Source organism: Scatophagus argus, chromosome 6 (assembly GCF_020382885.2).
Source record: "Scatophagus argus isolate fScaArg1 chromosome 6, fScaArg1.pri, whole genome shotgun sequence".
Lineage (NCBI taxonomy): Eukaryota > Metazoa > Chordata > Actinopteri > Scatophagidae > Scatophagus > Scatophagus argus.
The window spans coordinates 22,680,218-22,707,658 of NC_058498.1; the positions used below are offsets into that span (position 1 = coordinate 22,680,218).

The window sequence follows — 27,441 nt, forward strand, 5'->3', positions numbered from 1 at the left end:
TGTACTTTTTCCTACATCACTTATGTGTGTCTCAGGAAAGAGCAGATACAATCTGTTCAATCTGTGTACTAAATACTATGATTTTTACCATGAATTTTAAACTGTAGTACACATGCATGTAGCTCTAACGTGTGCGATTAAAGATAAAAGACACATTTTACCCCATGAATTGACAAATACAGAGTAGAAAAGAAAAGTCCTTTGCAGGCTAAAACATTTAGTATAAATCTCTGAGCGTGTCATAAAAACCTCAAAATAAACCATGCGTCACCCTTGGTAGAGTTTCTGCTTCAAAATGAGAAACCACTTCCTATCAGCTCAGAGAGAGAGAGAGGAGCTGAGGCCATGACTGTGATAGTGAAAAAGTCCTACACATAAACCTTTCTAGACATCTTAGTTTCAGTGACAACGTTTTCCATCATTGGCTGTTATCATTCATTTGGATCTGTTCATTCAATCTCTGCATGAACTGCATGTGTTGTTATTATAAGATGTTAAACCTTACTGTTCAGTGACGGGCTCTGGCACGGCTCTGCCTCTTACGCTCAGCAGCAAGACAAGGCTAATCTCATCATAAAGCTAGCTGAAAACTGTAACCACTAGCATGCGTCATACCATCTCTGACAAGCAAGATGAGAAACCAATTTTTTTTTTTTTTTTTTTTTTTTTTTACATTTACTTGCAATTGAAGCAGTTTTCACCCACAGCTTGTGGAGCATGTAACCAAACCACAGACCAAGAAGCCAAGACTGGCATATTGATTTCAGTTTAGGCTCAAGTTAGATTTAATACCCTGCTCACGTAAAAGCAACCCCTGCAGCTCATTTTTAGTGCGGCATCATCATCGCCGTAAAATAAAACAAAAACAAGATTTAAAGAAAGCAGAAGGCTTTTGTATATTATTGACAAGTGTGAGTTAGGTTCTGAACAGTTTGAGGGCGGTAGTGGTAAATATCTGGCATTGCATGTTTTTTGCTCTGTCACTTAGTAACCAAACCTCAGACCGCACTGTGTGATTGTGTGTGCCTGTCAGGAGGTGAGACGGGGAGGGGGGAGGAGGGGTTTGACTGTAGGTGTTACACTTATAAATAGTCCAGGCCTCCAGTTTAGATTATCTGCAACAGCATCAAGTCAGAATTATAATCACAACATTACTTTAAATAACCTACTCCACTGTTTCCAACTCAAGTCAAACATGATCAAAGCTTAATCAAAGTATTAAAGCAAAGGATTTTTTACCCAGCACTTGTGACACTTTACTTCAAATGCCTACTTAGCATGTGTAAACCCTCTATAAACACTTACTAAATGGTTTCTAACACGCTATGTGGTTATATGCTAATGTAAAAACATTTTAAAAAGGCATAGTGCACAGAATATTTCGGTTGCTGTTTGTAAGCAGAGTTTAAAGTTCATCAGCGGTGGTTAGGGCGAACAGAGCAGTGACTATCCACTGTCTTCACACAGCAGCCTCCACTTGTGGGTGCCCCCTAGGGGGAGTTATGTTTGCACATACATTAATAAACATTTATCTGCTCAAATCTACATTACAATGTGTTATAAACCATTTGTTCAGTGTTAATGCAATGCTTATAAATGATAAATGGGGGGAACTTAAAAGTCACGTGTTCCAACTGAATCAATCTATATAAACAATAAATACTATTGACAGTATATTTCAATTTGAGCAATAATGTTGATTTTAACACCTAAACAGTGTAAAAGGGTTCCTTCCTACCACAGCTGCCAACTGAGAATCAACTTGCAGCTCTGCTGGCTTTTTGATCACTTTCAGCTCATGTTTTAGTTTTCCCCATCAGCACGGTTGATCTGACGAAGCTTAGACTAGCACATATATTGCATGTTAAACCACAAAAGTGAGAAACAGTGGACAGCTAAAGTAAATGTGTAGTTTCAGTTAGGGTCCTCTATAACACTTAAACAGAAACTAAAACTGCCATTCGCAGCACTGTGAGGCAGCCACACTTTGTGGCACGGAGAGGTGAAACAACACTTCAGGTTTTGCAGCACACTGAGTGGATCACACGTGCATTGCAACAACTATGGACGACAAATGAGCAACATCTAGGGAAACCTGTGTGTACTGCTGCCACTGCAGTCGCTCACGATGAAAGAGAGAACAGAAGTGAGTGAATGTAGCTGCTGACAGATACCGTTGCTTTCCTGTGGCTGCTACGGCAGTCAGTCCACCCTTGGAGTATGTGCAGAGTCACACAGACTTACAGGATGACTTCTGCTGACTGGGGGTGGGAGGGGGGGTATTAAGTACAATCACTGCTCCTGAGATTCATAATCTTACTTCACCTATTTTTGAGAGACTGTTTCCACAGCTATTACTCACATATGTGGGTTCAGTACCAATCAAGGCAGACACTTACTCATTTGCAATAAAACACAAATGTCTGTTGACACATCAAAAGAAAACATACAACAAAAAACACACACATGGATTAAACTTCACCAGGGCTTTCATGGTAAGTTTAAGTGTAGAAAAGACACTAATCCCCTATAGCCTGTTTACATACAATAACATTACCTGCCTGTTCACAACAACGCTCCACTCACACAAAAAAAGTTCTATGTGTTGAGCCCACAAACAAGCCTAAAACTATTTCTGATCGCTTCTTAGATGGGTTTATCTGTTATCAATCAGAACAGCAGAGTGCTGGCAGTGTAAGGTCAGCCCTGTATTTGTTATGGTCACTCTTGTTGTGTGTAGCATTACATTTGTTTGGAGATAAATACTGGTTTCTTCACTCATGCTTGCGGACATTGGTTCAAAAAGATTTATTTAGGAGTTTTGTCTCAGCCTCGCTGAATGTTGTGACAGTAAATTTACCTTTTGAATTCAATCAAAAACTTAAATGGAGGCAAATGAAAATACAACAAACTGAAAAATGTCACACCGATTTAAGGAAATAACTAACTTCTGATGTGAGGGGGAATTTTCCCTTACAAAAGTCAAGATTTGTAAAATAATAAGTCAAACATGTACTTTACTCCTTATACTCAGCATGTCTGGTTCATCCCACATGTCTACTGTGTTGTCTGCATATTCATGATGGAATAAGCAGCAGTCAAAGTTAGAAAACAAAAAGCAACTCAGCTAATCTGCGTCATCAGGACTGTGTGGGTGTTGGTTTGAGTAGTTTTGATTGATACTGGTGTCTCCGTGGTAACAAACAACCCATCAACAGCTTTCAGATTGTGATATTGAGGAATTCTCATTGGTGGATGGAAATGTGTGACATGTGTACTGACGTAAGACTCCAGCTGAGAAACATGGTGATCAACTAAGCTAATCTTCCTCACAGCAGTGAAATTAAGAATATAACTCTCTCTATGTCTTGAGATCTCTGTCGAGTTTCATTTGTGTAGTTAAATGTGGTTTGCGAAGGAGTTGAGGAATTTCAAAGCTCAATGCAGAGGCATGAGTGTGATGTTACAGACAAATGTAGCAGGGAGTTTGTCGGGACTTTACCTGAATCTCAAGCTCTGAGATCTGTTGTTGGAGTTCAGCCATAGCGGCAATGTTGTCAGCTTCCCGTAGCCTCACTGCCATCACCTCTTCTTTACTCTGCAGAACAAAAAAAAAAGAGAAGCTACAGCTGTTAGTTCAGCAACAGTCCAACCAAAACCCCCGAGGAGACGTGATGCTGAAAGACCAGTCTAAAAACATATGACATTGAATATTTAACGAGTAGCGAGTGAATCTAGCAGCATCGGCAGAAGCAACAGATTGAAACTTTATTTAATTACAATCACTTTCCCCATATAGACCTGTCAATACAAACTTTATATTTTGCCACAACAGTGTTGTGTTCACCTGTGTGCTGCAGATTTAATTCGGTCCAATTTATTTGTGTAGCATCAAATCACAACAAATATCTTCTCATGACACTTTCCAACTAGAGCTGATGTAGACCATACTCTTAAGCAGAGTTGTACCTTGCATTCAATCTCAGCTTGTCTCCGCTTAATCTCTTGTAGTTGCACATGCAGGTCTTTATTTTGCATCGTCAGCGTTTGTACACAGTCCTGGAGACAGCGGTTCTCCTGCTCCGCCCGTCGCAGCTGGTTACTGTGAATCTGATTCTGTGTGAGAACAGGTAGTATTAAAAATATATACATATTTTTACTTTGAGAAATGATCAAGCCAATCAAAAAAGTAAACAGTGACAAAACTGGGTGGCAAGAAATGCCTGCAATGCTTCACACTTCAGTTTCCAAGTTGCTTAGAATGGATGAGCGTTGCCCTCTAAAGGACACTGTCAGACACTACAGCTAGAGAATTGACAGCTCAGTAATGTTTCGATTCACCTTACTTTATTAAGTGTCATACTACAGTACACTTTGAAAGCTACAAATCTTAGAATGTGGCACACAAAGTGAATCAAAAGAATAAATCAGTTTGATCGGGGTAATGTGGAGAGGAGGCCGATGTGATCTCTGACCTGAGTCTCCATCTCCAGCATCCTCTGCCGCATCTCTCGCAGCTCTGCCTGGGCCTCAGCCTCGCGAAGCCTCACACTCATCAGCTCGTCCTGAAGCTCACACAGCGTATTCTTCCTAGGGCTGTCCTTCCAGCGACCAGCGGTGCGTGCCAGGTGACACTGACGAGAGACGGTACAGTCAACACCACCTTTCCATCATGCTTTTTGCACTTTGACCGAAAAAAAAAAAAAAAAAAAAAAAATGTGACGTCAGTGCCCACCTGCCAGTGCTCTTCGAGATCTCTGACTTGCTGCCTCAGCTCTTTCAGACCAGTCAGAGCCTCCGCCTCTCTCAGCTTCACCCCAATCAACTCCTCTTGAAGACGTGCCACATTGGTGTCATCCGGCAGCGATGAGTTCCTCTGCAGAAGGCGTGTAAGAATCATGTTTGTGACATAGCTAGCTCGTGTAAGCGTACAGTGTATGCGAGCTAAAATCCAAGCAGCGAGTCGTGCCTGAGGAAACTCACCTTTTCCATATCCAGTATCTTGTCCTGCATCTCCTTGAGGGCACACTGAGACTCTGCCTCCTTCAGCCGGGCCTGCACCAGCTCTCTCTCCAGCTGCAGGACGGACTCCTCGGAGTACCGAGGGGGTCCCTTCTAAAACAGGACACGTGGATGAGCGCAGACAACAAAGCAGAGCTCCACATGCCAACGCCCATGTGGCATTAAATGAAGAATGTAATATTCAACATCCACTAATAGAAACCATTCCACTCCATAAATAGTCTCAGCTAATGTCATATTTACTCTTATGGAAAAAAATACGGCTCGATGCTTCTTCACACTTCAGTACAAAGCTTTCAACCTTCATTTTGGCTGACATCAACCATTTCGCCTTTCACTTTGGCATAAATAATTGATATCTGCTCATTGTGAAGCAAGATAACAAATTATGTAAAACGTTGTAATGCCTGCACATTATCGTCTGGAATCCAGCCATCAATAATTAACAGTGTTAGGTCAACAGATATGCAGCGAGAGGATTCTGCGAACAGGGTGCCATGTGTGAAATCTACCAGCCTGTGACACAACTGCTTGCAAATTCATGAATGCATTTCCGAGAATGCACAAGACTGTAAATGGCACCTGAACTGTGTAGTACTCCATGTACCAATTTGAATCCATGCATGCCAAAACAGATCACTACCCACAGAAGTGAGAAAGAGAGAAAAGGCCCTGACGCTGCTGATTTTGTTGCTAGGGCAAAATGTGCCAAATGAATGGGGAGACGGGGGGGTTAACCGTGACACATCTGAACTGTAGTGAAACTCATTCCTACTGGTCCAGGTGTCACCCCACATGATCTTGAAATGGTCAGAGGTTTCAGTACTGCCCAACACAAAGTAATCTGGGAAGCATCCCAGTTTCAGTGTCACCTGGCTCCTGTCCTGCAGGATCTGAGCCAGTGCAACCTGCCAGCTGGGGACTCTGTGGCCCTCCTTACCGCATGTGGCTGCTGCTGCTGCTGCTGTTGGAGCTGCCTGATGGTATTCTTGGCCTGCTCCAGCTGAGCACCGGCCTCCTCGCTCTGCTGTTTGACCGTAGCCAGCTCCCGTTTGACCAGGTAGTTCTCTTCCGCCTCCTGCGCTCGAGTCACTTGTCCCTTGGGACGTAACCAACCGAGGAGGGGTGGAGTGAGCACGACACAGGTGAGGCGAGATGGCGGAATGGGTTTGCAAATCACAAGTGAAGATGAAGGTTTAGGTCTTCTAAGGACATGCTTTTTGTTTTGTTTTTTTAGCTCTAGAGATATGTGATTTTTATGTTAATTCCTTAGCTTTCTTCAGCATGATTTACAATTCTCTCACTTTATCTGCCACAGTGGGTATTTCATGCACTTTTTAACACTGTAATCAGTTCTAATCTGGTTTAGTTCCTAATTCAGAGGATCATTAGAGTTTGTCAGATTCATTATTATTGTCCTTCACTGTGCTAATCATAAGCATGCAATGCTACAGAGAGAGAAAGAAGAAAGCAGGTGCAACACAAGTAAAAAGGTCAAGAGAAAATGAATATACCTGGATCAATCTATCTGCCAAGGAAGCACTTTCCTACAAAACAGAAATAGTAACAAGAGACAGCAGAGAGACACAATCCAGAGGACAGTTTAAAGCACACAAAAGAACAATTGATTGTTTTAGAGAAGAAATGCAATGTTCATTTCCTCTCCAGAAATATTTGTTCACAGACTGTAGAATGATGTTTACATTCAGGGGTAGAAAAGGAACATTGCATGCAGCCGTGGTGGAAAAAAAGGTGCAAATGAACTGGTGACAAAGTAAAAAAAAAAAAAAAGGCGGCGCTGAGAACACAGTGACAGGTTTCAGACAGAGAGAAGTACAGGGCGGATCTAGTTCTAGCAGAGAGTGTGGTTAAACAACAGCACTGTGACAGTGTTAAGGATGTATGTGTTGCTACACTGAGCAGAAGCTCTGGGCTTTGACCAGCTTCATCCAACAGTTTCCGTTAGCAAAGAGTTAAAAGATCCTGGGAGTTATGTGACAGAGAGCAGCAGCCTCGGTTTTAAATGACGGACTCGATTTGACCAGCGAATCTCCCTGCAGGCAAACACGGTGGAGCGGACACCTTTTCTGTCCATGGCAGACCTCATGCAGCCATAGTGCTCGTTGGAAGAGACACAAAAAGGTGCAGAAGGATACAAACAGTGCAACTTAGCATGCAGTGCTTTGTATCGGCTTAAACAGCATCAAGCAGCCACGTTCGCATTCCAAACAGGCCCGTTACAAGTCTTTGCTCCAGTTAGTGGTGAATTTTAAAATTCACAACAGTTTATACAGTTATTTGAGCCACATACACACAGTCACCATGACAACCTGAAGTTTCTGACCGAAACTTTATCCACAATCAGAAAATTCACCATACCATACCAGACAACCAGCGACGGTTTATCATTACCACTTTCAACTAACACAGCCGCAGTTAGTGAAAGACAAGACTCCATCATTAGGAGGAGATGCATGATGCATGAGCATACACAGCTGGATGGGTTAATGTGATGCTGATGAGTGGGGGAGCAGTGTCTGCTGGCAGAGCACCTCATGTACTCACTTTCTCCAGTGTGTCTATCCTCTGCTTCAGGAGTCGGTTCTCTGTCCGCAGCCTCTGCAAAACAAAACAGCACATCACATCACAAAATCACATGGAACAAATCACTCACGACGGAGCCTTCAGGGCATTTGTCTACACAGACAACAATCTCCACACACCTTTATCTCCACCTGCTCCTCCATCTCTTTAGTTTTGATTGTAGTGTACTCTTTCTCTAACCTGAAATAAATTCACAAGTGAAGGATATCAGTATTGCTCACCAAATAGAGATGTAGTAAAAAAAAAAAATAACAAAACTGTCTTACAAGGTCTGAGGTGTAGATTAAAAAGGCTAAAATAGCAGCAATAAAAACAGGGCAAAAAGAGGAAAAGCTATGAAATCTGCTTATTTGTATTCCAAGTCTTCCAAGAGATATTTTTAAAATTTTAAAAGGTCGTATCTGCAACTAACAATAACAATCAATATAATTTATTTTTAAGATTAGTCTATTAAATTTCAGAACATTGTGAAAAATGTTCATATTTCCCAGAGCCCAAAGTGATGTCTTCAAGTTTTTTTTCTTTTGTCCAACCAACAGTCCAAAACTCAGGCAAACACATAATTTATCACATAAGAAGAATTAAGTTCCGATATTATTTACTTGGAATGAAGCTTCTGTAGCAGAACAGGAATTATTTTTCCTATAACAGGCACCAAATAAAAAAAAATGTTATTTCTAGAAAACCACAGAGGAAATTCTTTGAAATAAAAAAAAGAAAACAATATAAGGTTGGCAGGCTTTGTTGTCTTAATTAAAAATTCAAATACAACAAAGTCAAGCCAAGGTTTTTACTGGCGTACTGCAAGTCCCCTCCTTGCCAAGCCTGAGTATCAGAGATTTTGGCAAAATACATTTTCTAAATGTAAAGGTAATGTAAAGGTAAAGGCCAAATTTATAAGATGTTTTTAATTATTACAGTTACAGTGGGGCAGCTCATAATGCCTGGGAAGCTCCCCTGCAAAATCTGTTGGTTAAGACATTTCCCACTGGCCCAAACGACTTCTCTGTGAGAAGCGTGAAATGCAGCTTCTCAACATCACCCAACCTGTGGAGGCTGCTGCACAGCTCACTGAAATCTGGACTGTGATGAAATAGCAACAGAAGAGATTGGAAGTTTGGGTTAAACTGAATATAGAACCCAGAACAATAAAGACTCATGAGCCGCAGTGGGATGGAGATTGGTACGTGTTGGTGAACCGATAGCTGTGCTTACTTTTTCATCTTCTTGGCGTTGTATTTTACTTGATAGGCAGTCTGGATGACCTTATCTGGTCCACTGTCAAGCTGGTGCGGGATAACCTTCTGAAAGTGCTGGAGCGCAATAAGGAAACAAAAAGGATAAGCCACACACAACCATAAACCAGTTCTTTTCAAACAACTATGTACCTTGAATGTGTCTTGGCCAGGTGTTTCCCTGACCTTCAACAGCACTACGTCAAACAGCAGCATGTACAAGACGGGCGGACACACGTATCAATTATGCGGGTGTGGTGGAGGATCCTCCGTTCAGGCTGCATATTTTGCACCAGCATTCTGAGCTGCTTGAATGACAAGCTATGTGATGTTTGATGGTGACATATACCTGTAACATTCCCTCCATGTCGAGCTGGATGAGTTCAGCGTGGTTCATCTGAAGGATGGCCAGTCCCACGCGGAAAACTATCTCCAGACCCTGACGGAAGAGATCACCAGTAATCAAAGAAAGAACACACGATGGCCAGTGAGCTGGTAAATGTGTTTTTAAGTGGACTGAGAATTAAAAATGCGGTACAACAGCTCTCAAGGGAGTAATGAAATAACTCACTGGAACTATTTAATGCGGACTGTAGTGTTTCTGTTTTGTCCAACAGGTGGCGATAATGGATAACATTTCCATTACAGTTAATTTGCATTTCACATGCAGACGAAACTTTACAACGCTAGGCATTAATACAAGGGCGAGACGGTTCCTTTTTTAAATTTCCCATCTACATATTAGACAGAAAAGTGGTGCAGACAGTGATCAACTATCAGTTAACAAACACTGGAGTCAAAGATGTTTCTTACAGTAAGTGAACACAAGAATAAATTCCAAGATAAGTTAATAGAACGACACATGCAAAATCTTAACACCAACTCTTTACATACTGATACATGTAAGAAGATTACAGCTGCAATGAAAATTCGTTGCATACTATTTTGATAATCCGCTAATCATGTTGGTTATATTTCAAGCAAAAATGTCAATTTGGTTCCAGCTTCTTAAACATCATGATGCCTTTCTGCTTTTCTTTGTCATTTATGACAGTAAATGAAGAGTCTTTGGGTTTTGGACTGTTGGTTGGACAAAAGAAGTGACGTAAAGATGTCACTTAAGGCTCTGGGACATTGTGATGAGAATGTTTTCACTTTTTTTGACATTTTATATACTCAACTATTACTCCACCGTCAAAATAATCGGCAGATAAATCGATAATGAAATGAAATCGAGTACAGCCACGGTTGCTTTTAACTGACCTCACACATGAAGATGTCAAAGATCCTTGTGGCGACAGGCAGAGGGAAGGAGGTGAGGAAGATGGTGAGGAACCAGGAGGAGGCATACATGGAGGTGTGAAAGCTCTGAGCCTGGAAATGCATGTGCAGCTCAGGGAGTTGCTCCTGAGGGGAGAAAATCATATGAATTCGTGCTGCTAATGCTGCACATGACTATGTTCTGACAAGGTGTCAGTACAAGGCATCTACCTGGATCATACACTCAAACTGGTACATGCAGAGTCCCAGCTCGGCCATACTTGGTTTGAAGAGCTCTCGTAATCTGTAGTCTTGCATCAATTTCACAAACACACAGAAAGCCTCCTCCTCTGGCATCTTAAAAAAAAAAAACAAACAAAAAAAATCATATCACACGTCAAACATGACAAACAGCTGGCTGGAAGCTGGTGAATCAGTGTGTTTGTGTGCATGTGTGGTGTGGGTGAAATTATTACCTGCATGAGCAGCAGTCCTACAATGAATGCACTCCCTTGACAATAGCCAACCTCACGGTCAACCAGAGAATATGCCTGAGGTAACAGTGATTGGATGTGTTTTAGTGATGGTCAAGAGCACAGGTTTTTACAAGAGTCAAAGCTGTATAGGCTACAATTACAATTCCTCCCCCAAAACTACTGTTAGAGACAAATCCCTCTTTTTGTCACATGTGCACACAACTATCAGCTTATCAGCATGCAATCAGGTTCCTCAAACCTTCATCACGTTGAAGAGCACTTCCTGGCCCAAGCTGTCTTTCTCCTTGAAGAACTCGTGCTCGGGATAAGTGCGTGCAATGTCTCTGCGAATCAGCTTCTCGCAGGGCGAAGTCATCTTCAGGAGTTCAGAGTACTGATCCTTGATAGGCATATTCTGAGCATTGCACAACAGCTGCCACACTATTGCCCGAAAGTGGTGAGGAATACCTTTTCTGACAAGATCCTGTCAAAAGACAACAGCAAACACTTTGTTAGCAAATCTAGTTGTAAGGAAAGGAAAGGAAAGTGACATATCTTGTCATTGGAGGGAACTCTCTCCAACGAAATTTGTTCTCTGCATTTAACCCACCCAAGTGACGTGCACACACACACAGCAAACCCGGGGCAGTGGGCGACCGCGTGCAGCGCCCGGGGAGCAGTGGGGGTTAGGTACCTTGCTCAAGGGTACCTCAGCCATGGACACCGGGACGGGGAATCGAACCAGCGATCCACCGGTTACGGGTCCGACACCCTAACTGCTGATCCACGACTGCCCCAAGTTGTATTTTAAGACATCAAAAAAAGAACTTAAATGGGCATTTGGGGAATGTAGCTGTTCATTTTTAAACGTGGTTAACAGAGTATAGAGTATATAGTGTATCTTCAGAAAGAGAACAGAAACATGCAGTTCTTACAGACATACAGCCACGAACATGCTTTTTGCTCTTGGATTTATTTTCCCATTTGAGCCCGGTGTATATCTCACAATAATAGGATTTCCACTGCCAAATAGTCTTGTCAATGAGGCATTTTTAGTGGTTCCATATATTACTGCTGATACAATTTGATTAAGCAATTTCCTGTGTGGACAGGGAACACTGCTGTAATGGGATTGTGTGTGTGTGTGTGTGTGTGTTGCATCTGGTCAGTCCAGGGTGCATCTGGAGCAGAGGTCCACCGCCACAGGCTTTCAGCAGGGGAGCCCTCTCCCCTCTCAGAGGTCAGACATGACAAACCAAGCTTTGTGCTGAAACAATGCACTGTCTCATAACCTGACTGTGTCTGAGCGAAAGCTGCTTTCTGAAACAACCCACTGTTTTACACTAAAGCCTGTTAACAGGCTCCAACACAGATATCATGTAAATCAACAATTATTCAATTATTTCAGTGTCTCTTTTCACAACTTATTTGGTGTAGCTGTGCAACAGATATTTAAATGCTGCATTGACATTTTACAGATATTTATATAAACTGATCATATTTCATATTTCAGAAGCAGTAGTGGATCTTCATGAAATATTAGGTATTGAAAATGAGAACACATCAGGGGTTTTTTTTGCTGACAAAGCCAGAAAAGTTAACGTTCCTTCCTTCACGCAACAGAAACTGGATTGCTCAGTAAGCCAAGGGGAAGAAAACATCACAGTTGTAGAGGTCTCAGCAGTTATTAATATCCCAGACCAGTTGCAACCATCTGGTCATTACAACTTCTGTTATATCGCATAGTAACACCCGTGCATGTTCACAGGCCCTTCGCAACACTTGCCCGCTTCCCCTTTCCCCTTACTCACAAAAGTGGCAAAAAAACAGCAATCCTGCCCCTGCATAAGATGTCCCGTCTCATTTGCATATGTATGGATTCATCAACAGTTTCATGCACCAGCGACTTCACATCCAAACCCGTTTTTGCATGTGAACTGATTGCAAACAGTGGGCTTCAAATGAAATCAGCAATTAAAAAGGCACAATCATGAGTGCCAGTGCTGAACTGAGCTGAATAATGTATGTAACAAAAGCACGGTCCCTGTTCTAGTGCAAGAATCGCACAGGAACGGTGTGAGTAGCACTCAGTTATCCTGACCTAGTCAGCATAATCAATCACACATACAAACTTTTGCAGTTTCCTCGCAGAGTCACTGCCATGACTTGCGCTTGTTATCAGAATGTTATCCAATAAAGTACTGCTCAAGGTTTTCTGTTTTTACACTCACTGTGCTTACACACATTTCCACTGTACAATGTGCAATTCAAAGCAAACTGCCATTGACGGTGACTGGGCACAGGGTTATCACAAGACCTCAGAGAGTAACTGCAAAAACAAGCAACCTAAAATTAGCTTCAAATGTCAAGAACTAAATTAACAAGTTCAATGGCAACACGACAGGGTCACCAAGGACAAAGATAGCCTTAGAAGTTATTCTTGGACCGAGTAAACATTCAGATAGATAAAACCATTGTAGCATTCAGGCCAGAGCTGGATGCAAATGCCTGTGAGAAAATCATCTTCATAATCAGCACAATAGAGACCTATAGCCTACATTTTAGTCTGGAGTCTAAAGTAATTTCCATGCAGAAAAGTTGCTTTCTTTGGGACTGGGAATACTGGAATTCTTGTCAAAGTGTCACCTTCAAAAATGTAGCTCCAGTAGTAGCTTCAGTGGACCGCCAAATGTGTCCCGGTAAGCTGTTCAAACAGTCGTGTTCCACTAAGCTCTTAAGCAGGTCTGCACAAGTCTTGTCCCTGTCACCTCACAGGTGGAGATGTGCACCGCTCTCACCTTAAGCTGCTTCTCCTTCTTCTTGCGCACCTCCTCCCACTCATTGACGATTCGTCCCCACAGGATCCACGAGTCCTCCTCCAGGTGAGAGAGGTTGGAGGAGGCAGAGGAGCTGGACACCAGCGACGAGCCACTGTTTCGCCTGGAGCCGTTCATGGAGCGCAGCGACTTGCTGTCTGTCTCCAGCAGCCTGAAGTAAAGGCAAGAGGTAGGACATATTGCCAACACTGCGTACACATACAACATTTTTTGCCAGTCCACACACTACTGCAATATTCTTTCAGTCATTTATCTGAAAATAATTCTCACCTGACACTATAGATAGCTATGAACTGACGGAAATAAAAGTATTCAATATTCATTGTATTTAGACATACACACACACAACAAGGTCTGTGTATTATGTTGAGTAACCAGGTCATGAGACATTGCTGTTGAGTTTTTCAAATGTAGTTTTTTTGTTCTTTATGCTTCACAAGTGAAACACCAACTATTTCCATTATATTAAGGAGAATACAGACACGTCCACAGCTGGTATCCCTAAAACTTAGCAACTCACACCCAAACAAACTAACTGTATGTTTTTCAGCACGTTGATCCTATGCATCGCCCTATCGCTCTAATCAGGACTGAATGATGGAGTGACCTGATCAAGGATCAGTGCACAGGGGGGAAAAAAGCTGCGACTTGCGACCCATGTTGCACTGAGTAGCTCACGACAGGAACACAAAGGCTCAGACACCTGATCTCGGAAAAAGGCCGGGGCCTCTGCGTTGGAGCCTGTGATGTCACTGAGGGTGCTCCCAGAAAGGCTAGGGTTACAGCCAAATTTGGTTCATGTGGGAGGGAGTGAAATGAACGACCAGAAAGAAAAGCCTGCAACAAGGCTTCTTCCCTCGTATTCAGCTCTGACACAGAGCTAAAAAGTGAATAAAAGGAGCACGTTATAACTGCAATTTGGCAGGCATTGCAGGTTTTTCAAGCATTTCAGTGACACAAACTGTACTACAGGCTACAGTACCAGGCTGTCACACATAAACCTGAACATACTTCCACCTCTGCTAATAATTCACCAGTAGTCAAACACAGGCTGAAGTTTCATAAATACAAAAAAAGAATACAGACAATTAGTTTTGATCAAGAGGTGTTTTCAGTGATTAAAAGGAATTTTGCCTTGGACACAAAGACAAACGATTACAGGAACATCCTCTTTTAAGCTTGTGACTGATTTCAACGTCACAACTTCAATTTGCAGTTCACTACAACAGGAGAACAAACTCAAAATACCATACGCCTTACCAGGACAAACTCATGGTGTATTCCTCATATCTCTGGTTTCTAGTAATTCTGGAGCAGTGGTATGTCTGATTTACAGATTGCAGATTGTCAGCTCTTCCTCATCTGTCTGACGTTACTGAACGAAAGCTCGTGCCTTTTATCTGATCTGTAGGGTACAAAGGCCTCACCAAACTCACAAAGCAAGTTCAGTGGAACACACACGAATACCAATGTCCTCCCTCCTGTTGCTGCACCTGTCTTGTCAACAACATGATAAGATTTGCGTGTTTGGTACATATCAGTATGTTGCTACGTGGTGGTTTAGAAAGACAAGACTGCATCATCGCTCAGAAGCAAAGCGTGGAGGCAGAGAAAAGCGTCATGTGAAAGGGCCCAGCTGTGTGTCAGGGTGGAGGCAGGGGTCAAAGGGCAGGTGAACTATGAGCCCCTTGACACTGTGACTTCTGTTCACCAGGTGGGAGCTTCATGAGGAACATTATGGAGAAAATGAAACATTTCCCTGCTTAGTTCTGATCTCCTCTAATGAGGGTAAGCATCACAACAAGTGTCACTTGGCATTCTGGAGCACTAGCTGTCGTGGGTGAACCGACCTCTGCGTTCACCAGAGCTTTGTGAGTTAACTGTGACACAGTCCCCCACTCTGAACTGCACACTTGGTTTCCATGCTCACACAGAGTGCGCTAGCCATGGGTGAGAGTCACAACGCAGGAAGAATTCACAGAGCTGGCAACAGAGGAGGTGTCGCGTCATCCTCTAACAGTACTTTAATCCAAAATGGACAATGAGCATCTAGGGGTCAACGCACAAAACACATCTTACTTTACCAAAGATAGCTACTGCTCAATGTCGGGCTATTGTTACCCTGTTGCATGTGACCAATAATCAGATGTAGTGTAGATAGTAAGATATACATGGTGCAGCATCACATGACTGCAACAACTGAACTGTTCTGGATTCAGTTCCAAAAGGCAGGCATACTGACTCATCTGCTCAATTTGCAGGAGGAAAACAGGACCAACGCCTGAACACTGTGAACTCAGATTTCAGTAAACGCTATCAGAGCAGGTGCCTGGAATAAAACAAAAGCAGTTTGGATCCTTTGCCATGGCTGGCCAAAAGACAGCATGAGTACAACCAACATGCAAGTACATCTCTGATACCATACAGATGTCAGACGCTGAGGAGGAACAACTCTACATAGTCACATACAGTGCTTTTCCTTACTTTGTGAAAGACTTAGGAACAGGTCTTGGTTCTCTAATGGAAAAATCCTGCAGTATATCAAAAGTAACCAGAATTCACAAAAACAAATGCACAATCACAATCCAAGAATTAAAAAGTAATAGGAAGTTGCTGCCTGTTCCAGCCCATTAGTCATGTGATTAATTTATTCTTTCTCTTTCACTCGTTCTATCACCTACACAGTGTGCAGTCTATCCCTTGACATCCTAGGCTTTGTATATCTTATTCCAGGTACTGTTAAGCCAGTGGATAAGACAGTCCCAAAGAAGACTACAGCCTCGTGAGCCAACAATCAGACAAAGGTACACACAGAGGGAGCATCTCGAAACCAGTTTGAGCCCACATGCTGAGCTTCCTCCCTCTCTGACTGTTTTCAGGTTGCCAAGGGCCAGCTCAAACACCCTAAAACGATGAACCAGCAGATGACTGCCCGAAAATGTCACATCACAACTGACTCATGACTTTGCCTTAATGTGACGCGCACACAATGACAAAAGCCAGACAAACCCTCAAACAACAAAAACTCAAAATCACTGCCAACTAGCTAAGTCCCCAAATCCTCCAGTACCCGACAAACCAGAGACTATTAAATTTTCTTCAATGAATACTCTTTGTGTTTTACAGTTAGCTTAACGGCATGCCTGTTGGATGTTGCTCTCCTCTATGTGTGTGTGCATCAGGAGGGGGGATGGTTGCAGTGTGCATAATGACTCTACAGCAATCAGAGCAGTGCAGGTGTGTGAAGTAAACAATTTAAAAACAATTACATTTATCTACTCTAATGAAATTATAGAATACAAACAGTACTGATGCACATGTTATGACTGTATGGCAATCAGTCAGACTATGTTCTCCGTCCCTGTGTAACTAAAGTACACCAAGAATCAAAGCAGCCTTAGGGAAAAGTCTACTGGACAAACAGTTAAGATGACAGCCAGGAGGAGCCAGACTGCTTACCTGTTCTGCTCCTCGAGCTTGGCGAGCAGCTCCACATCGTCAGGACTGAGCTGCGCCGGCGAGGACGGGGAGAGGGCAGGCGAGGACAGAGATGTGGAAGAGGAGGTGGCAGTGGTCTGCAGGGATGTGGGCGTGGCCACCTGGCTAGCCATCTGACTGACCGTGTGGGACACTGAGTTCTTCACCCATGAGAGAGTAGAACTCAGCTTACCAGCAACCTTGTCGGTCGCCACCTGCAGACAATGGAGAATATGTCTCAGTACAGTAATAAAAACCATTAACTTATATGAGGTTTATAGTGTTTGCAAAGTGAAATATTTCTGTAAGCATCTAATTCTTGCTAGAACTATAAAAGTGAAGTTCCACTGTTCATATACGGCAGCTACTGAACACCACTATATGCCAACACCTTCTAGTGCTCCTCTATGAGTTTTGTTAGAGCTGCAGTGACACAGTAAAAGTGTTTTGAGTAGCGACTGATTAAGAATCAATAATCATTAACTTATGAATTGACTTACATACCATTTAATTATAAAACAGAACAATGCTCGATGGAGATTTTTGTCCTACTGAACTGACATATTCTTTAGCTCTAACTTAACACAATAACCTATTATTGATAACTGACACACACAGTAAGTTTTACATTACATTTTCATGATATAGCACTGACAGCAGCATGAAAAATGACAACCAAGCGCTTTAATCAGTGAGTCACCAAAAGGCCCGTCTACAAAAAGACAGACTTCAGAGAGGATGTGAGTACCTGTTAAATAAATTAAAATAACAACCTAATAAGCTGAATGAAGGAACAATACTATACATTCCTACCTGCTATTCCAAATAATTCAGCAGTTTTCGGCTGCTAATACACTCTGCGAGGAAATCCAGTGCGTATTCATTAAGTGAAAACCACAAAAAGAAAAATCTATTAAATTTACATGTCAGTAGCACGTTCTGTCCTTCGGTTAATCCACTCTTCTGAACCTTCGACCGACATAAACGACACACTGCTCTGTAGTCATATACTAATCATACCGTCAGGAAGGGTCAAAGTGCTGCAGGCTTCTTCAAGTCTCCTGCTGAAATCAGTGTACACAGGAAGTGAGTGTCTGCACTCAGCAAAAGAAGAAAAAAATACTCTGAATTTTACCTGACAGAAAAAAAACCCAGCATGAGTATACAGTTTCACCAGAGCAGGAAGTCTGGATACTGCCACCAGGCAGGAAACCAATCATTTCATGCATCTTACTCTGTATACAATGATGAGTCATCTCTCTGCGAGTATCGGGTCTACAGACAGTATAAGACATAAAGGACAAGGAGACAAAAACAAAGGAGGTGGAGGAAAACATTGTGGTAAGTGTGGTGACAGGAATGTCAGTACAGACTGAAAATGTGTTACCAAAGCTTTTTTATCCTCCTGTACACCAACAGAAACAGAGTAACTCTACTGCTACCACACAACACAGAGACTGACTTAAACATTATAGTTAACTGAGGGTGTCACAGTCCTCCAAATCCACAATTCAACTGAAAAGAAATTTTCAGCACTGACAGCTATACTATTGTTTGACTTCTTGTAAAGGTCAACAGATCTCATTATTTCCCTAACAACTATAAAGCTGTAAATCACATTTTCTTCTCTTCTCTCCAAAGAAAGACTACAGGCTAACAAGCGTTAAATAATCGGCTTTGAACATACTTCACTAGTTGATTGGGAACAAACTTAAACATAAAAACAAAAAGTCACTTGATGGTAGACAAGTAACTTAGCAACACTTCAGCTTTATTCTGGCAAGCAGATTCAAGTAATATTCACCAAAAATAAAGCATCCTGATTTCAATAAAATCTGCTGATCATCTTTGTGCACACAGGATCAGTGCCTAGACACACAGCTGTACGCTGCAGGTAAGCAAGCTGCGTCATCTATAAAGCCATTTTTTTTCTCCAGATGCCCCAATCCTGATTTTGATGCTCTAAACCAAAAGCTCATTTTGATCAACTTTTGATCACTAAAATCTCAACAGGCAGATCTGAAAAAAGACCAGAGAACAGTTTTATTACAGTTTATATCACCATGCAGTTTAGTGGAAGTGAGCATCAGTTCAACATGGGATTTCCCATATGGGCACAGTGTTTCCCCTAGGTTGACAGCTGTTGGTTTGGGTTGGGGGGGAATTACACAGGTCATATTCATTATTGGCTCTTGTTAGGAAGCTTTTATTGCACTTACAGTAACTTCACTGTTGCCAACTCAAGCAACACTATCTTCATTTCACATCCTTGCTTCTCTGCTCCATTAATCTGTCAGTTACATGCAATACAAGCTAGCTAGGCTAACCAATTCTCTCACGACATTACAGTGGTACAATAAATTCATGTAACATCAACTCGACAGTGAAACATAATGAAATACAGAGAGAACTGAGTTATTGTGCTGCAAGGATCTTTTAACAGTCACTTCTGCAGAGCTAAGAAGGAAGCAGACACAAACAACAAACAACCAAAAAAGCATTTTTGGCCTGGCAGGGGTTCCCATTGGCCTGGCATGCCTGTATAATTACAGCGTACACATTGTGGCGGAAATATTTGTCTGGTCATTACACTGCAGGGCTTCAAGTTCAAAACATTCAAAGTTGACACAAAAATCCTGCATGTGAGCAACTATCCTCATATCAAAGAGCAAGGGAAATCGAGTGTTGGATGGTGATGAATTTTTTGATAGAGATGTTTCAAAATTCTGCCAGAGAGATGTGTGTATGAACAGGTCACAGCCAAAGAGATGATAAATTCAGTTCAAAACTAAACAAGTTACAGTCACCCACATGCCACCCAGGTGACCCAGTTGTTGTGACACCTACTACATAAACGCAGCATCACAGGTTGAATTCTCTTCTCCCCATGTTTCCTGTCTGCATTTTCACTCACCTACATACTGTCATGAAGGCAAAAATATCCAAAACGAAATTTAAATCTGAGATAACATTTACAACATTTCATTGTCAGAAATTGTCAGTTATGAGTACATTACATGACACATTTTAACTGCCCTCTAGGTATTGCCTGTGCCAAGTCAATCCTGACATGATGAGAAACAGGAAGCTGGTGCACCAAACTTTTACTGTTTTCATAACTACACCCTATGCATGAGCAGCAACTGTGGGGGGACATTTAGTGACCATCCTCAATAACACGGCATTACAGCTAAACAAACAGATCGTCATCCTGTAGGTCCAACAGGCTGGCTGCATTAAGCCACACCTAACTCAGAAGGCAACATTCACTTCGTAGCACAAACCCGCAAATTTCAAAGATTCTCTTATTAAATTTTTAAGTTTTCTTGCTCAGTATACCGAGGATTGAAAAGAAGACCAGACTGTTAGTGTTTGACTTACACGGTAAAAGTAGTAATTGTGTACTATAGATTGCTTAGTGTAGAATACCGCTGCACTACAAAGAAAGAAGTAAACTAAATATATCAATAGCTGCAACTATTAGTCAATTAGTCAATTAACAAAACATTATTTGCCAACTATTCTTATGATCAATTAATCATCTTGGTCATTTTTCAAGTAAAACTGTCTAACATTTGCTGGTTCCAGCTTCTTAAATGTAAGGATTAGCTGCTTTTATAAAAGTAAAGAGTGTTTGGCTTCAAACCATTGGTTGGACAAAAGAACCAATCTAAAGATGTCACTTTGGGAAATTGTGATGAGAATTTTTTTAAATAATTTTTGACATTTTACAAGCTGATGATTTCTGAAAAACTTCATTTCCAGTTTAGCTTTTCATGTGGATCACTGTTTAGACAGGGAAGGGTGGAAAGGACCTTTATGATTTTTGTTGGGTTTTTTTTCCCCATACAACCCAGGGCACTGCTCACACAAATAGTGAGTGTGAAAATGCAGGTTGCATTTACCAGCTCATACTGTCATTAAAGAAAATAACAGGATCCAAAGCAGTAACAAACATATGCTTATCCTGCACAAGAGAAGAATATCCAATGGTTGAGTGCAGTGCACCTGACTCAACAAATGTTCCAGAACATTTATTCTGCCTTAGATTAATCCAACAAAACCTGATGATCCTGAAGAATTTATCTCCCTGAACTGTATCTTACAGAAATGTCTCTCCACTTTACCCAACTCTTTTGTTGCATTACTGTGCCATGCTCGCATTGCATCTGTACTCTTTCTTTGAGACCAAAGGGAAGAATATAAGGACATGTGGTGTCTTCACACAAAGTCTCCCAATAAATGGGGGGGGGGGGCATGCAGAACTAACAGGGGCGAGAAAAGATGACGATGTAGACTAAACACTATGTGGACCCAACTGGACCTTGCCTTGTTTATGTGTGCTCTTATTAGCTCAGGATAAGGATGGACCACATTAATGACGAACCGTAAAAAAACACAAGACAAATCCTCTGTGTGCCTTCATGTTTTTTTTTAAGCAGATTAAAAAACTGCATTCAGGGAGCAAAATATGAGCAGATCTAAGCTTTAATTAACTGAGTGAGGACAGAGAAAGGCCATGCTTTGAGAGATGCCAATGTCCAGGTGGCTTTAGAAGACATTCCAGCTAACAAGCCCAGCCAACTGAAGCAAGGCTTTCCTATAAATCCTGGATACAAAGATTGTTTCTGCTTTTGTTTGCTGAAGAACTCAAAAGGGGCCCTGAGATGCAGCACGCATAGCTAATGAAATCCACAGTAAGGCAAGAAGAAAGCCCCAACGAAACAACTGCAAGATTGGGGAACTGAGAAAAACCAAAAAAAAAAAAAGAGAAGCATTTCCTTTCTCCTAATTCAAAATGCCCCAGCACCCAAAAAATACCTTACAATACTGTGAAACAGACCAGGCAGAAAGCCTATCCCAGACTCTGAGGCCAGGACAAATGTAAAACTACAAGATTCAATCTTTAAGGATTTTACAGTCATCATCTGAGGTGAAAAATAAGACACTTTTATCCCGCTTTTCCCATTATTCACATGCCATTTCAGTGAATGAAGGCAGTGAATAAAAACTAAATTGTCATGCTCAGCAGGAGACAGCAAGGCTGTCTTCAGGGAAAAAAAATGCTGTGAGGACATTAAAACGCAGGCCTGACTTACAATAACACACTCACACAGAGGTAGAAAGGCTTTACACTTCACACTCAAGAGGGAAGCTCAGATTTTCCCAGACTACAATCAGCATTTCAATGGTCTTGTTGGAAGCTATTCTTTGTTACACAGCCACATAATCAGAGCTACACCACTTGTTAATATTTTGTACACTTGGCAAGCGCTGCATAAATCAGCACTGCAAAACGTGCCTTATAGTAGCACTGCAGGAAATGAAATTTTCCAGTCAATGCCAACACATAAATCTCATCCATGGCTAGTTTGTTCTTTGGGAGTGAAAGCTGTAAGTCATCTAAAACACAGACTACTAACGCAGTCTGTGAAAGTGTGTGTGATCTAGATTATCTACATCAGTGACTATGGGCATATGGTCTTCCACAGGCTGCTCCGGGATCCCTGTGATATACCAATGTGCAGCATTACTTGAACAGCTCACTTTCTTCATTAACTTAACTGACAGGCGTCACTACAGCTTCTTAAAGTAATTCAACTGTTTCCTCTATATTTAACATTTTGTACAAGAAATATAACCAGAAAGCGGATCCAAAACATGTATGTAACACCCTACTATGTTAGACAGAGTCTGTACTGAGGCCGGGGGGTTTGAGTACGGTAAAATCTGCAAAGCTTTCTGTCTTAACTGCAACAAGTTCAGACAAGCGTGTCCTCTGACATCACCATCTCTGCTCTCACAGATACAAGATGCTGACGAGCAAAAAAAAAAGTGATGAGTAGGTCAGGAACCTCTGGCCATAAACTCACAGGAAACCCATTTTATTCACAGATTGTTTTTAAACACTGTGACTGAATAATAAAAGCAAAAATGAATTTTGAATAGACTTCTCTTAGCACATTTAGTCCAATAATGAGTTAAATGTGTTTAGAAGTAATTTTACGTCGGCATTTCCATTTGGTGAGAATTAGCAGTGATTTGCTTTCTCCTCTTTAGTAAGTCCCGTCCCTTACAGCGATTAACCGAATACGTTTAAAAGAGTATTACTTAATTGTGGTTGGTTGACAGACCAGTTTTCAACATGCTGTGAAGTATAGTATCAAGACGTGATCACCAACACTTTCACAGCAGCATCGGCCTCCATGGTGCTTTACCTTCTCTCGTTTCAAACCTCATCCACACATATACTTATCCGTTTGACGGTGCTTACGGCAATAATGTCCGACAGTCGAGTATCTCGTACTTTAAATTTTTAAGGTGTTTTGTGGGGTTCATCGTCAAGTAAATTTCTGGTAACACAACTGTGTTGTCGTTGTTGCAACTTGCAAGTCACTTCTCCGCAGTTTGAGTTATTTTTGGCTTGAACACAGCCAATGCCAGTGCTGAGTCGTTTAAACCCTTTGCTTAGGCTACACATCATGCTCTCACATATCAAAAACAATATGGTTTACAGGGAGTAACTTAAACAGAGCATCGAAGCATTAAGCACAGGAGAAGTCTCTATTCCTTTTATGGCTCGCTGGTGTTGCGAGTTGAAATGGAGATCTAGCATCAAATGCAACAGTAGGCACACGGTCTTTCTTCCAGCTCGTTGACGAGCTCGACGAGGCCACAGGAGGTTTACATAGTTGGATAGATTAATTCTACGTTACCAAGCGAGGAAGGGAAAAAATAATCTACCATTAAATTATATTCTGTTTCCAGGCAATAGCTAGAGTCCATGGCGAACCAATTAACTAGTTTTTCCAAGACTACACATTCAGTAACAGTACTTAACAGCAGTGAGAAAAACTAGTATTACGACTAAGCAAGTCCAAAAGTTCGATGTCTACGCCATCCCCCTTTCAAATGTTATGTCATACTATTCATTTGGGCAGATATGATGATGATTAGCAGTCGTTTTATGAGTTAAGGTACATTCCAGCAATTAGACATAGCCCGAAAAAAAACAAGGACATCCTTTACCTTGAAGCGTTTATAACCAGCCGCAGCAAACGTCCTCTGCTTCCCATGCACGAAAGTATAGTCCTACTACTATAAGAAAAAGACTGGTTTTCTAATACTTTACCCGAATACATCGGCTATATTTTCCAAGATAACATATCTACATTTCCACTGGAAAGCTACCCAGTGTTACGTTAGCTGGTTCCCATTCACTCCTCGGTCCAGCCCATGCAACCGTATAATACGTGTACACAAATGTCTGCAAAGCTCAGACTGACGGCGGTGGCCTACCAAATGTTTACATCGCACAGAGCATGCGCAGAAGCTCAAACCAGAAACAACACTACCACCAAGTGTTCGCGGTGTGAAACTGCATTTCAAAGACTTTATACGGTTTCTTTTCATTCATGCAGTTAGTCAACTCAAATTATATTTGCTGGAATCAAACCTCTCAAGTACACAATGGTTGAGAACTGTTCTAATACTTATATTAGTAAAATGGTGCGCTGACAATCTAACACAATATGACTTGTGGTGGTAAGTTAGCAGTCTGATGTGTGTCAAGCAAACCACCCTGGCTGGACTAATAGTATCACTGTACTATCTATTGTAAGGTAGCTACTGGCTGAGTACCTTAACATCAAAAATCAACTTTAGTCAAAACAGTATAAAAACAAGGGCATTTTCCATCCTTGGAGGGGACTGCTTGATTTAAGTTACTAAGATTATCAAGGGCCTGATGCCAATTGGACAAGTGTGTTTATTCTACATAGACGTACAGGTATTTAAAAGTGGGCAGAACTGCGAGTAGACCATATAAAATATTGAGTTCAGGAAAAAGGAGGCAAGAAGAGGGGGCATCTTAGACTAAGCCAAATTAATGTTATTCATTCTTTCACCATGTATGTGATTATAAGTCACTTCACTTTGTCAGAGACATTGACAAGTCCAGTAACAATGAGGTTCTTGCAGTGTACCCTTGTGTTGTCATTCAACCCAGAGAAGCCTATTTTAAGTCAAAGGAAAGAATATCAAGCTGCCCTTAGCTCTACATGTGTAGTGCTTGTCTAATCATTATCCGATCCTCAGTAAATTACCTGAAACTCATTGCTGGGAGAGAAAATACTTCTGTTTGAGCAGAGTGGAAGTTCAAACGCCGTTGTGTAAGGCCTCCCTCGGTTAAGGCATGTTGTCTTCACAGCAGAGTCAGAAAATAACATTAATCCATTCATGAAAACTGTTTTCACGTTGTGTGTAGTCCTCACAAAATAAAACTATAAATCTGAATAAATATAGGACAAAAATCAAAAGTTCAAAAATGATCTGTAATGACCTCCAAAGTGACTAGAAGCAGCACCACTTCATTTGGTAGGTTCACACGTCTAGCTTTCACTGGGCACGAGCTGTCAATAGAAACCTACGGTGAAGCAACCACATCAGAGCAAATGTGACGAAACAGACAGAATCGATTCACATACCAAACTGCCATAAAGCTACCTTTCAGGTTTTGCATGAGAGCAGTGACGCATATGTTTTGTTCTTTGTTAGACACTCCTCTCTTCATAGCAATAGTTAAAAAGCAGCTGACGTTGGAGGTTAGACTTAATACACAGTCACAGCCTGGAAGATATAAATATCTTGATTGTTTTTTAGCAATAACTAGTTGACATTTTGGGAATAGTCCCATGCTGATGATCTGTGTTGTAGTAGGTGTGTTGTTAGAGGAAAAAAAGGCCAAAATCATTATGTAACAGGTGAAACTTGACTTACTCATTTATGCTGGTATTATTTGCAGTCACACCCATATCTCCAGATACATTAAAGGCATGCATCTTTTAATCCATTTAGACTAACAGATTAACACTTTGTTTCCAGTGCAGAGCTACATATTGATTTCTGGAAGGGTAATACCTGACTGGCCATTTATTGTTATCCAATAACATCTTCACTTTTATTTATTTAAAAAAACAGAAGGGAAAAGGCATCATTTTGTGACTAACCTCTTCTTATGAGGTTTGAAAGAGTGTTAAAGTCCCAGCGGAGGTAGATTTTTGTTTTCTACAGGATATGAAAAGTTTGCTTGCAAAACAGATAAACACTATGTTTAAGCAAATCTATGTTATTCCCTAGATTGCAATGTAAACAAAAAAAATGATGTCGGGTAATTAATAAAAATTCCATTTCACCTAAGCGGTAAAAAAACAAATCCCTACTCATCATTGTTAATATCTGGCCAAGCAGCTAGTTTTACGTTTCACGTCCACAGTATTGAGAAATTATACTGAAACTGACAGCATGTTCTCAGTCTGTAGATATTACTCAAGATAACACAGAAACCTTACTGTTTACTACATTTTCTGCTCAGAAGGGAATAATTCTTTGTGAAAACTGCCCACAGCCATGTTTGCAGATTATTCTGAGCAACAAAGACAAATGATGTTCAGTGTTGCTCAAATGTTGCTCAATGCTGCACACACACACACATCTTATTCTACTCTCCTCCTTGGTACTGTAGTAACATCAGAAGACTTACGAGTAGATGCTACCTTGAAACATCACCTTTGAAACTCTGCCAAATACTACCAACGGCGGATGAGAACATCTGCTCTTTTTGAGAAAACAAACATTTGTCCCTTTAAGGCTTAGCATATTAATCTCTGCTTAATACCACTGCTAGATGTGATCGTCAGCGCATGAAAAAGATGCAAAAGAGGGAGCAGCAGAAGGACTATGAACATTTGGGAGAGTAGGAATGTTACAAATTATTTGGAAAAAAAGCAAAAGATTGAAAGGGGAAACAAGTGAAGAAATGATATGACAATATATACTGTGAGACCAAATCACTTGGTCACCTGTCAAACATGCGCTGTACCGTTTTACTATAGTGACTATCCCTTTAATATCACTGTGTATCAATATTACACATCAATAACTGAGTTATTTTATGACTGTATATTAAAATTTTCTATGATATTTGTAACACTGTCTAATATTTAATTTGCCGGAATAGCCAGATAGCAGGCATTCATGCACAGTTACTTTAAGCAGAAAACAGTCTCCCAGTTGGTTTTTAGAAAGTGTACAATTTCATGATAGACTGTAGTTACAGTATATTAGTAACACGATATAAAATTACAGGTAGCTTATCGTTATGAAGGCTTGTAACCGGATCACTTATCCATATCTTTGTCAGCAATTTTATTGCTTCATTTTGTAATACTAACATGTAGACAACACAAAATCAGCGACAGCGTTCTCACAAATGAAACCAATCGGGTGTCGTACATAATGTACTCACCTCTCATGCTGAAAATACAACCTCATGAGCTCCTTCAGAGGGCATTGCTATTGACATCTGTGCCTTTCCTGAAAGTGAAAATGTCCAGAAAACACAGAACAGGTGGGATACACGTAGCTCTGTGTGAAATAAGTTAGAACATTTAACCTTCAAACTATACAGGCCTTTCTAACAACGGACATTTCTGGCTTGTCAATGAAACATCACAGGTGTTACTAGAAATC

The 27,441-nt window shown here is 41.2% G+C and overlaps 1 protein-coding gene across 5 annotated transcripts in view; it reads right to left on the reverse strand.

Moving 5' to 3' along the window:
• Positions 1-25,320, reverse strand: part of evi5b (ecotropic viral integration site 5b) — a 30,228-nt gene extending 4,908 nt beyond the window's left edge. The window contains exons 1-18 of one of the 5 annotated variants that reach the window (XM_046392386.1): positions 25,017-25,320; positions 16,894-17,126; positions 13,396-13,585; positions 10,857-11,081; positions 10,598-10,672; positions 10,353-10,478; positions 10,125-10,268; positions 9,211-9,300; positions 8,842-8,939; positions 7,746-7,806; positions 7,588-7,641; positions 6,537-6,569; positions 5,963-6,121; positions 4,984-5,115; positions 4,736-4,876; positions 4,476-4,634; positions 3,970-4,116; positions 3,503-3,598 (exon numbers count right to left, since the gene is read on the reverse strand). In XM_046392386.1, coding sequence (XP_046248342.1) covers positions 3,503-3,598; positions 3,970-4,116; positions 4,476-4,634; positions 4,736-4,876; positions 4,984-5,115; positions 5,963-6,121; positions 6,537-6,569; positions 7,588-7,641; positions 7,746-7,806; positions 8,842-8,939; positions 9,211-9,300; positions 10,125-10,268; positions 10,353-10,478; positions 10,598-10,672; positions 10,857-11,081; positions 13,396-13,585; positions 16,894-17,126; positions 25,017-25,151 — 2,298 coding nt within the window. In that variant the 5' untranslated portion in view covers positions 25,152-25,320. Of the gene's footprint in view, positions 1-3,502; positions 3,599-3,969; positions 4,117-4,475; positions 4,635-4,735; positions 4,877-4,983; positions 5,116-5,962; positions 6,122-6,536; positions 6,570-7,587; positions 7,642-7,745; positions 7,807-8,841; positions 8,940-9,210; positions 9,301-10,124; positions 10,269-10,352; positions 10,479-10,597; positions 10,673-10,856; positions 11,082-13,395; positions 13,586-14,694; positions 15,748-16,893; positions 17,127-23,940; positions 24,204-25,016 lie in introns of those variants that run through there. The other 4 variants (XM_046392389.1, XM_046392391.1, XM_046392388.1 and 1 more) reach the window with 4 other exon arrangements.
• Between the last annotated feature and the right edge of the window lie 2,121 nt (positions 25,321-27,441).